Source organism: Nymphaea colorata, chromosome 12 (assembly GCF_008831285.2).
Source record: "Nymphaea colorata isolate Beijing-Zhang1983 chromosome 12, ASM883128v2, whole genome shotgun sequence".
NCBI classification, from domain to species: Eukaryota; Viridiplantae; Streptophyta; class Magnoliopsida; order Nymphaeales; family Nymphaeaceae; genus Nymphaea; species Nymphaea colorata.
The window spans coordinates 18,814,900-18,827,075 of record NC_045149.1 but is presented as its reverse complement, the minus strand read 5'-3'; the positions used below and the strand labels follow the sequence as shown (position 1 = coordinate 18,827,075).

General features: G+C 38.3%; 1 protein-coding gene and 1 non-coding gene across 2 annotated transcripts; one reads left to right on the top strand and one right to left on the bottom strand.

The window, feature by feature from the left end:
• The first annotated feature begins 162 nt into the window (after positions 1 to 162).
• On the top strand, positions 163 to 246 carry TRNAL-CAA (transfer RNA leucine (anticodon CAA)). The gene has a single exon. It is a non-coding gene; the product is annotated as a tRNA-Leu (tRNA).
• A 686-nt stretch (positions 247 to 932) lies between these two features.
• On the bottom strand, positions 933 to 4,231 carry LOC116265431 (uncharacterized). The gene is made up of 4 exons (XM_031646023.2): positions 3,847 to 4,231; positions 2,749 to 2,798; positions 2,478 to 2,616; positions 933 to 1,231 (listed from the first exon to the last, which is right to left on the bottom strand). Exons 1-4 carry the CDS (start codon positions 4,037 to 4,039, stop codon positions 1,173 to 1,175), a joined length of 441 nt encoding a protein of 146 aa, XP_031501883.1. The 5' UTR covers positions 4,040 to 4,231; the 3' UTR covers positions 933 to 1,172.
• Between the last annotated feature and the right edge of the window lie 7,945 nt (positions 4,232 to 12,176).

Here is a 12,176-nt window from a genome sequence, read left to right as displayed (position 1 = left end):
CTTTAAACAATAATTACAAATGGAGAAGACCCAGATATAGTGTTTTCCAATTTAAATTTCGATCCTTTTAGTGAGCAATCCATCAAGAACTAGATTGCTTTGTTAGGCAAGTCGTGGAGCCAAACGGTCAATATCTTTTAAGCGAAGGCGTATCACCAAAGCGTCAGGATGGCCGAGTGGTCTAAGGCGCCAGACTCAAGTTCTGGTCCTCGGTTGAGGGCGTGGGTTCAAATCCCACTTCTGACAATACTTCTTCTTTTCCTAACTAGTATTTACAACTTTTTTGTTTTTTTTCTTGAGCAAATACTCCCAGGGTAATCGAGCTCCTCGCGGTCACGTTGCACTCGAGATGCGTGGGCTAAACGCATATAAAACTTTTCATGCACTATTGTTATGTTTCTAACTGAAATGAATCTCCACTCTATGACGGCAACATTAAAAAAAGCTCCAACAACAAGATGTCAATTCAAAATCTTTCACACCTTTCGCATTGTCTTCTTTACCAAATTCTCACCAACCTTCATGACGAAAATGGAAGTTCAAAGTCATGAGCGGACTGGGACTCATTATGCGGCACATCCTTGGTTCGATTTGCAGGGGGCTACACTCCTTAACATCTATGTTGTTAGAGGATTCCTTAGGCATCGCCATTAGAAGAAACTTTACCAAGGTTAGGAAGTTCAATGAACTGGACCTGATCTCGATCTATATTTGAACCCAAATTTGAGTTCACATCCTATTGACTGTTGAAGTCCCAACTGGAAAACTTTCTGTTAGAACCAGATCCGCATAAGAAAGTTGTATAAAGCTTGTTGTATCTGATAAAAAGTGAAAATTGCTTATCTTTTCATGCAAAGACTGCAGTTTCATAGGATCCTCATTTCAATCTCAAGAAAGACCAGTTTGCTGCTCTGAATAATCCAAAAAACGGGTTGGAAAGTTAATATGATTTATTAGCTTGAAATTTAATATGACATATATTTGCATTTTGCTTCGTAGATCGAATTGTAGATGACACAACAATCAATTCAGAGACTGCAGAATCCAGCTTCACAGATACCTGCCCAACACACAGGGCAGATCTCTAAAAATAACATGGGTTACAAATGCTAGGGAACAGCTTTTTACAGAAAATATCTGCTTCACCATGACTGTACTGCAATTGATGCATTTTAATCAGTTTTCTTCTGTCTGGCTCGGTCTATCTTCCTTCTGCGCCACTCCTCAAGGGCTACAGTCCACAGAAAGAAGATCCAGCGTTATATGTGCAATCCGATAGAAACTTCCATCTTTGTCAGTGATTTACATAAAGATAGAATCAAAAGCCAGTAAGCAGGTGGAGGTTAGTACAGGCACAGAAAACGGAGATTAATTCAATACTCAATAAGCATATATAAATAGCACAAGAGCTCTACAATTAACAAAGAGAAGGCAGGGAATACTTCAAATGAACAGGTTTATGAATCATTCGTAACTGAAACATCTGAGAAAGTGGATTCTCAAGTGTTGAGGGTGAAACTATGCAGTCACTCTTCTATTAGAGATCACCAAAACATCTGAGAAAAGTGAATCATTCCGTTCACAAGATTCTTCCAGTTCAGCTGCCCTTTGAAAATACATTGAACATGAAGCAAGAACCGTAGTAAGAAAATTAGGAAGAGGGCAAGGGACCCAAAAGGTAAGGGGTTGTATTGACTGCAGAAGGAAAACAAATTTCATCACTTCTTCATAACTCATGCACAAGATCCATTTTGCAAGTGAGGTCCACCAGTTTTATTTGAAAAGTGAAGATCCTAGGTTCATCTTTGCTGAAAACAAGTGTACGTACTACAAAAAAGGTTTGATCAAGAGGGTGACATTCAGAATAAACAAGGAACCTTCTTTCTTGGTAAGGAAATTTATTACCAGAAAATGACAAGTTATATTTACATAACTGCAGAGAAACCACTAGCTCCCAGAATACCTACAATTTTTAGATCCCTGCAGTATAAATTTCCACAAAGAACCATGGTGGCCCTCAATGTCAACATGCATGTGTTTATGTTCATATTATATCCTATACCCTTCACGATTTCTTCTCCTGTTAAACAACGGTGAAACAAAGGGACCCTCCCACACTCTGTATCCCTATGTTTGATTTCACGAATATGCAGTATAAAAGGTTCCAATGTACAAAATCAAAAGGAAAACATTTTTCCAATATTGCTTTCCAATATTGTTTGCCTTTCATATCCAGTCTTCCCTCCTGAATCATTGTTAACAAAATCAGAGCCATCCCCTTTTGTGCCTGCAAAGATATATAGTTTTCTTTCCAGTTCAAAGTCTCTTGACTCTCACAGTCACTCAAGAACAAATTTAGCCTTTCAATTTATATAAACATAATATAACAGCAGCTTATATCAGCAAGTACACTAAACAGAAAAAGGAAAAGAGAAAAGATGTAACCGGCAAACATAAAAAAGCTCACTGGATGCTACCTTTCTTGCTATTTGCATCATTTAATGCTTGAAAGTCCTTTAGCCTTTTTGAAAGATCACTTGCAGCGCTCTGTCTTTGCCCGGTACTTACCACCACTATCTCTTGCTCTCTAGAAAATTCTTCCTGGATTTCCTTAACCTGAACAAAGCAATAGAAACAAGCAGACGTGAGAATCTGTAAGGTATCAAACTGTCACCTGAAATAATCAGAAGGGCAAAAAAAAAAAGGGAAACTGTATCCAAAGCATTAGCACAACCCCAGCATCCTTACCCTCTTTATTAGTTCCAAGGGCTCCATAGCCCGACGCAGTGCCTCAGCCTCTGTCATGTGCAATCTGAATTAGTGACTCATTACTAAACATAAGGAAGTAAAAGGATCTTAGAGCGTTGTGGTTCTTGGAGATAATAACATCATGATAGGCTCACATGGTCCTTAAAAAATAATGATATTGATATATAACTCAAGCACGAAATGCCTGCTCTAACAGCAGGACTTCAATTATTGATCAAGTTCAGTCCACCATTTGACAAGCATTAAAGCAGTCAATAACCATCCACATGATCCATATCTCTATATAACAAAAACTTTCAGCTCAGAACAATTAAAGCGAGCAGGCTATCAAATTACAGTGCACAACCACATGCATGGAACGAAATTGGAAGCAGCTAATAGAAGGCAACGTTGCAACACATCAATTTTCCTATGCTTGAGACCGAATACCAATTCTGAAAATATAGAATGCATGAGAAGAAGCGTTTCAAATACCAGAATGTCTTTGTAAAACCAAATAGAAAATGCCACCAAATTCATGTCCTTCGAACTATGTACACAACCGCAAACATCGGCCAAGCTCCATACCTAGATACGTTCAGTCCTGCTCGTTAACATTCTTGTCAAATATATTCTCATATACACACACACGAAAAGAACAAAAACATATAAAATACAGACGAATACACATGACGGCACCAGTGATCAACACATTTTAAAATGATAAACGCACCCGTCACGGGAGATGAAACTAATCTGTCAAAAAGTAGCCATTAATCATGAATCTACAACTTAGAGCAGCCGTGAGTTTGTTCTCTTCAAACCTGATGCCAATAAGACCAATCTATTCAAATAAAGCTCAAGTTGTACAAACTTTTATGCTCTTGTTTAAAAAGTATAAGATGAAAATAGTTGCTTTTAGTTTATCCAAGATGGTACGTCAGAAAACGAGGAACCACGCGTCTCTACCTGTAGTTCCAATTCTTGACAGCAATTAACAAGGCAAACGAAGAACCCACTCATCAGAAACACAACTACAAGCGGAAACTAAAGAAATGAAGAAACACCGTCAACGCCAAATTGGTGCCACCAGATTACCCCAAGTGCCGCGTCTGAGCGCAAATCTGCGACCGGATGACCCGAAAAAGGCGTGGAGCAAAAGGATGGCGATCACGATGTTGAAGAAACAGACGAGGACGGTGGCGTTCCTATAAGAGAAGCGAATCCGGCAGGGAAACGCGTGCTGCAGAGTCCCATGGCCGGCTCCGCCGGGGATTCGACTGTCAATCATGGCTTCGTGGGTACGGCCGATTTGGTCTCTCTCTTCCCTAGTGGCTGCTGGTCACCTCAACGAACGGTGGCTTCTAACTCCCCATTGGAGACTTGCGGAAGCGGAGGCCACGATTATGAATTTATGAGGCACGAACGGCCTCAGGTCGTTGACGGGGAGTCCTCGAACCAAGGAGACAGAGATGTGTATGAATTGGAGCGCTCATGTCAGGTTTGCGCCAGAAAACGGCGGACGCCGCGGCACCTGGGAGGCAGGACAGAGCCCATAGCCCAACATCTGGTCTAGCGAGAAGCTAAACCCAGACCTAGTTTACATGAACCAGGCCCACTTTCACCCTGAACTTGGCCAGGACTATGTCAAGCCTCAAAAGGGATCCAATTCAACTCAATTATTGCAATTTTGGGCCGAACTAAATTCGACGTGATCTCTTGTTTGTGCATCCAAATCCGATCCAATTGCACCTTTATAATTGAACTCAACCGATTCGATTAGTTGGTGTTTCAAACCAGTAAACAAATGATCCGAGACCCTTTTAGCTTGCTAACTACTTCTTCCTCTTCTTAAGCTGACTACCAACTAGCAGATCTCGGGTTGGTAAGTCCACTTCGACCTTGCAACTATAAGAGGTATTCCTTATCACAAGTCTCTTCAACCCCACGCAGGAGAAGCACAAGAAAAGATTGATATGATTTGGTTTGTTGTAATTCATTACCCTACCTTTGAAAGTCTTTCGAAAACCCCATTCAAATTCCCATTCATGGGAGATAAAATGGTTGTTTTGACCTGTTAAAATTTGAAGTGTCTACACATATGCGGGAAAATCATTTGGAGTCTACGTTAATGTTGCACACATTTGAAAATATTCATTCTTCAATGCATTGAAAGTTCAAATCCATCACTCGATCTTCAAATCTAGGTTAAGCAAACGTCCCCTTATAGTCAAAGTATTTATTCGGAGACAGTGGAATATATTTTTCTAAAATATGGTTAGAATTTGGCAATGTGAAGGTGGTTAAGTTGAAGTTCGTAGGTCGGGTTTCAATCTCGTCATCATGTTATCTGAGTTTCTTCACCGACCGTTTGAAGGCCAAGTCCCCATCCAAGACCTGTTTTCCGTACTCTATGATGCCGCCTTCACCACGCTTCAACTTGCATGTTGATGGGTTCCTTTTTGAAGTACATGGAGTTGACGCCTGCACTTCTAATCATCAGTTCTATAAACATGTTGTATGCTGGTTTGATTTGTGAGTTTTGTCCCTTACATCGCTTGCGTGTTTATTGGTCACATTCATTTTCTTGTCTTGGTTTCAATCTTGTACCATGTTTGCGTGGGACAGGCTTTCCATAAGTCTGAATTGGAGCCTAGGCAACGTTTCTCCGGAAAAGCATACAGGATGAGTACTTCAAAGCACAATACATGTCACACAAATGTTTACATATATTAATACCAGTAGGCAAGCATTTCAGGTGCTTTTGAGGCGCTTTTATGTTACATATGTCGTAAACATGTCTACGACAAATACCCATTGTGCCGACGGCCATGGCCGTTGGCAAAGAAGGTTTTTTGCCGTCGGCAAATGTTTTGCGGACGGCTTTGAGCTGTCAGTAGAAATCTCGTTGGTGGGAGGGCCAAACTTCAAAACGGAAGATCTAAAGTAATCGAATGCAACCTAAAGGCGGACATCTCTTGTACATCAAATGGCGACTCCAGCTCCGGTCTGGTAATTAAGATGCAAAAATAAAGAAGGTAGTGAATAAAATGAAACAATCACGGTCTAGCTTGTTCAGTTGTAAAGTTCATTAGCCAGGCCCCGGCCGCGGCCCCCGCCCTGGCCAGCAAGATAAAAAGGCTCCGCAGACTTGACTCACAGCGCCCCTGTTTGGTCCGACTCACTGCCATTGTTTGGATGTGACAGACCATGACCGGGACGTCTCTCGGCAGGATTGAATCGGGATTAAAAGCTGGTCGTCACATTGCACTAATTTTGGTGTCCTTTCTGTTGCTAGTAACATGGATACTATTCTAGGTTTGGGTACCAATACGTCAGTTTTGAAAAATGTGGGTTGTGTATATAACAAAATTGAATAAATACGGTGAATATTTTTGTTGTCTAATATTAATTTAGATTCTTTTGTTTTGTTTTTCTCTTCAACCATTCATCATCTGGATGGCTCTAATTATGAGTCACTACAGTGCGGTAGACCCGCGTCGATGAGATGCGGGTGTGACCCAAATTTCCACCCAAACCGTACCTGCTCAAGGAGGTCGCACCCAAACCGCACCAGTAAGGGGAGAGAGAGTGAGGGAGATAGGGCGGTAGGGAGAGGAAAGAGAGTGCATGAGAGAGGGCGTGAGAGCTTGCAGGAGTGAGAGAGTGCAGAAGAGGGACGACCGAGAGCTCGGGACAGAGGGAGAGAGATGACACGCTTTGGGGGAACAGGGAGAGCAAGAGTGAGGGAGACTGAAGACGAGACGAAGAAAGGGCGAGTGAGGAGCGTGAGACAGTGAGAGGAAGAGAGTGCAAACAGAGAGGGCTCGAGCGAAACAGGATGAGAAGGAAGGGAGAAACAATGGAAAAGAGAAAAACCTAGTTACCCTAATAGCCGCTGCCATTGCTCCTTCCTCCACCTTCTTCTTCTCTCTTCTTCTCTGCATCGGATGTATGCTCACCTGCGAAATGAGAGGGCAACGAAAATGGAGACAAAGAGGAAAGCGAATGAGAGGGCAACAAAAGGGGAGACAAAGAGGAAGAGGAGAAGGGGAACCCGCGTTGGGTCATGATGGCCGTAATGCTCGATACATAAACTCTGTATCAGTTATGATATTGAGTCAAATATAAACTCCGGATCGGATCAGATATTACTTATTAAAGCAACATATCTAAGTTTGGATATTTGTTTTGGATCTGATATAATATATTATATATAATGCTTGTATTTGTTTATAAAATAATAATAATAATAATAAATACTCTCACCGCACCGCCCCACCTAAATTTTTTGAAATGTGCCGTACCAACACCCGCACCCCGCACCTAGATGACATAGCTCTAATTAAATGGTTGGGTGACTCCATTCAAAATATTTTGTATATATATATATATATATATATATATAATATTTTGTATATTTTGTTAAAAAGAAAATTAGTTTAATGTATTTTGAATGAAGTCTAATATATATTGAGTGCATCTCTTCTTGGATTCCTATGAACACTACTATTGGGAGTTGAGTTGATGTGTTATTCATTGGTTTTGAAACAGGATTTTTGGTTGTCCCCTTCTCCCAAGGAATCCACTCTCTTACTAAATTAAGACAGACCTGTCTGCCCTATGAAAACTAAACAATGTGCCCACAGTATGAAAATTTTCTCTCTCTTTCTCCTTTCTTTCTCTCTCTCTCTTCAATCTCTTTCTTTCTTGGAGATTGAAACAGAGGGAGCAACACATGCTATTGAATAGCCAAGCATTGACTTCTGTAGCACCATCCAAAAAAGTAAAATCTGACATGCAATTATTTAACCCAATCTTTTATGCATTCAAATAACTCAAAGCCCATGTGCCATTCCGCTGCTTCACTAAATCAAGTGATTAGTTACTATTCTATATGTTGTTTAAGTTGTATGCATGTTCTTAACTAAACTACATGCCCTATCACTCTACAGGACTTCACATAAAAAAGAGACTGATGATGCTTCCAAGCTAAAATAGTCTCCGTGAAGGGCGGAGCTAGAAATTTTTTGTTGCATAAATCAAACTATAGCTTCAAGATTTCAATTAATAGCGACAGATATAGAATCTTTCAAATTTTTTATATGTGCTAAACTAAAAATTTTGGAATTTACATATAAATTTATGAATTCAAAGTAGATAGATCTGTTATCTTGTTTAGGAGCAGATTTGAGATAATCTTAAGATTAGAAAGTTAAATCATGTGATAATCGCGTGCTCATTAGGGTTTCGAAACTAAGTTAGATAAATGGCTCTCTAAGATCTTAACTTGGTATTATTTTTTTTTCCTAAGTTGACCGATGTATCGTGCGCAAGAGTCAAGTGCCTTGTTTCCTTTTATAAAAAGGCTATCCCTAGCTGCAGCTGGTTAATATGGGTACGGTTGCCCACGTACTGGATCTGAAGATATAAACAAAGTGGCCGTTTGCTTTCAAATTTATTTGTGTCTCATGAAGGATATACATTATAAATATTTCAAGCAATATCTCTAGATAATCATCTAGAAGAGTCAACCATTAAATATGCATATATTATGCACCTTACTAGCTCACGCTACTTTTCATTTCAATTCATATATTTATATGTACTTTCAATGACCTGAAGATCTTAGCCAACCCCTAAGTATTATTTTCAAATATTAGACCAAGAAACGGGACAAAGAATTAATCTGCATAGAAAATGAAGAACGTTTAAACAATCAATAAATTTAGTTTGGCTTTTTTCTCCACGAAATTTGTCAACAGATAATCACTTGAATGTGCTTGTCTGAAAACCATATATGCGGATTTTAATACAATTCTTACATCAATGTGCAACACTGGACTGACATTAGATAGTTGCTCACAATTCTAAGTTTTTGCGCTCTTTCGGGCCTCTTAAATCAATTAATCTGAACTTAATGACATGCTTAACAACAAATATTTTTGAATCTACGTGTAATCCAAATCTCGATCATTTTAAGTCTGGATCCATCGATGGTCAGATCCAGTTTTTTCCCTTTTCGAAAAAAAATCTCGCATGAATTAATATCCGATTTTATGTACTTGACAAGTCTAAGTTCCAAGACGAGTTCAGCTCGTTTACACCTTGGGGGAGATAAAATCTTCCCGTGTTGTTGCCGCGTCGACTTTTTATCCCTGTGGATACAATGTATTCTCTTTTTCACACTACATCAGACGATGTATTCCCTTTTCCATGCACGCGACAATTCACGTGGTCCGATCAATATAAAGTCCCGTGGATTTCAGTCCTTTCTTTTAGTTCAATTGTACAAAAATGCATAATATATATATATATATATATGCCTGAGTAAGTGAATTATGATTTTGATTATTAGGAGTCATCCAGTTAGAAAAAAAAATGTAAATTAATGTTTAATAACGAAAATGACATGTTGGATCGAACACTAGGTGACTTTATAAAACTAAAACTATAATTCAATTATATATATATATTATATATTTGGCCAACTTGTTGGGGCCAAATTTATAGTTTTTATATATATATATATTAAATTATATAACAGTAATTATTTTATTATTTTGTTTTTTGCAGGTGACAGATAACGAATTGATGACCAGTGAGGGCGGTTTGACTTATCGGGTCGGGTGTCCACTCTGGAGCCAGCCGTAAACTGCCACCCATTTCCTGAACAGGCAGCCAACCTTCTTTGGTCAACCCAACAGATACAACTCCTCCCTCACAGCCCAAACTTCAAACCAAACCTTGCTCTCTAAGTAACACCAACCCTATAAATTCTAACCTAATATACATAAATGTATGTACATATATCTTAAATTTTAGTTTGTTGAATAAATATGCACATACCAATATGCCTTAATGAATGTATGGCCTAAGTTTCAATATATATATATATATATATATATATATATATATATATATATATATGATTTTTTTTTTAACAGTAAGAATAGATATGCGAATCAGCCTAGCAAAGAATAACTTTAAGATTAGTGTCCACATGCAATGCTGATCAACGATAATTTGTTCATTCCAGGATCGCTAAAAGGGAGAATATTTTATTATTCTATCAAATGGAATGGAATTTTGATCATGCTGCTTTCATATATATATATATAATGATATTCTTTAAAAGTCATTGTCAAATGCATTATTATAACGAACCAAATTCCCCGAATGAGTTTGGTGGATTGAAGGGTTTAGTTTTTCTGTTTGCAGATTCCCGACCTCATGAGTCATTAATTGACATATTGATTCTCATTTTGTAAAGATTAGCAAATTAATTCATCTTTGCCTTTTCACTTGGTCATTCCAAGCTAACAATTGAGGTCAAGACCCATGTGGTTTATTTTCTTAGCAAAATGTAGAAGCTATTAACCATGGTTAAACTAATCAAAAGACGGGCATATTTTTTTTAAGGAGCCATTTGGTATTTAATAATGAAAATAGTTGCTCATAAACTATACAATCAGTCTTGTGTTTGACGAGTGTGAGATTGATAAACAACATTAATTAATTCATAAAAACACCTGTAATTTTTCGGCATCTGAATGACACCCTGGAACTGTCTTTACATCTAAAAAGCAGTTTAAATCTTGTTTGGGTGACCATCAAAACTGGGTTTGTGAAAAACTCAACTTTAATTATAATGATATTTTTAGAAGCGCCAAATATTTTGGTGAAAACCACCATTTTGAATGTCACCAAAACCTGGATTAAAAAATAATAATACAATTTGTTTTTTACAAAACTTGATTTTTACAAAACGACATATGTTAATGGTGTCATTTTAACCCCACTCTAACCCTTTTGCTCATTCAAAAAATAATAAATAAAATAAAAAAAAGCACCACGAAAATTTAATAATCCCTAAATGGGGGCGCAACCCCATCGTTCTGTTTTATCGTGTTTGTCTTTGTCACCAGGAAAGATTTTAATATTCCATGACAAAGATTATCTCGAGGATTCAATAAATAAATCTTATCGTGTTACTAATTTTTTTTCAAGCTTTGGAATAAACAATGCATTAGAAAAAAGGGAATCTCTGGCCCTTTTCAGTGGCGTTTTGTGTCACTTTCCCGTCCTTAGATGGTCTTTGTGAAGTCCCCATTAAGAGCGTTTAGCCTAATCTAAAGCCATGTCCTATATGATTAAATGGAAGAAAACATATGAATTGTATTAATATTGCTAATATTGGGGGCCCATCCTCAAAATACGACGAAAATGAGGTTTAATTATTTTAAAATGGAGTAGTCGCTATAAATATTATTTAACGGCAACATCTGGAGTCTAAAACCTATTATAAGCAACCTTTTTCATGTTTAGTACATTTTTTTCAAAGGGTTGGCACAACAAATGGAGCAGGGACCCATAGGTGGCTAGTCTAGTCTCTGCTTCAAACTCCTATAACATCAACTATTTATGCTGTAAAAATAAGACACTGATATGCAAGTTGAAGTATATCGAAAATTTGGACGTTTTAACCTTCACTAGAATAGGGGGATAGCCTCTCACTCACTAAGAAAAATAGTATTTTTTCTTTGACAGCATAGCAAAATTAATGGTGTCAATACCGATAATGGTCCGGCCACGAAACTTCTGTTACTGTTACATGACCAATTGAAAATTTGTTAACTATATATATAATGTCTTATTCTGTCTCTGTCCTCTGCATGCACCACCCGATGTAGATGGCATTGTACAACCCAATTACACGGATTGCCAAAGGGGACCCGACCATATACCGTCTTGAAATTGACAAGTCATAACCACTTTATACATTTCAACTTACCCAGATTCAGATCTCGTGTTACCATACTAGGATTTTTCTTCGAGATGAGCGAGAAGAGCATCCCACTGCCTGAGTTAGAGCCGAAGCCCCCTTCCCCTTAACCGTAAAAGTCCCATACCACTCAAACTAGTAATCGATCATTTGGCAGCTACTATCTCACGTCGGTGGACCAAACTTCATCGCACATTCGATAATAAGAGCGCCAAAGTAAATTTCGTGGTCTCTGGGTTTTACATCATCGATCAAGCAAGCAACAAAGTCTCTCGGCCTAAATGCGGTTTCCTTGGTCGATCCTTGGTCGACAAACAAACAACATCTCCAGTTTCAACCATTGAAAGAAGAATGTCTCTGTCACCATAAAAGCACAAGCAACTCTCCCCATCAGATGATGCTTGCGGTTCCTCTTCCCCACAAGCAACTCTCATATCCCCACCACTTCCAAGCAATGACTGCAATTATTACACAGTCACAACCTCTGTTCTTATTAACGACTACAACTACAAATATTAGCCACTTGGGCTTTTTTGGCATCAACAACATCCCAAAATTATTTAATTTTAATAATTCTGAACTCACGTTTTTTTTTCCATTCAATAATTTGAGTTTTGGAGGATATTTTCTTGATATTGACTTG

What these genes read in the sequence shown, in the direction of transcription:
- LOC116265431 (XM_031646023.2), bottom strand. Translation starts at nt 4,039, where the DNA reads ATGATTGACAGTCGAATCCCCGGCGGAGCCGGCCATGGGACTCTGCAG. An exon ending in CCTTGGAACTAATAAAGAGG is followed by an intron (nt 2,617 to 2,748) that starts GTAAGGATGCTG and finishes TGCTTTGTTCAG; the next exon opens with GTTAAGGAAATCCAGGAAGA. An exon ending in TGATGCAAATAGCAAGAAAG is followed by an intron (nt 1,232 to 2,477) that starts GTAGCATCCAGT and finishes TGTGGACTGTAG; the next exon opens with CCCTTGAGGAGTGGCGCAGA.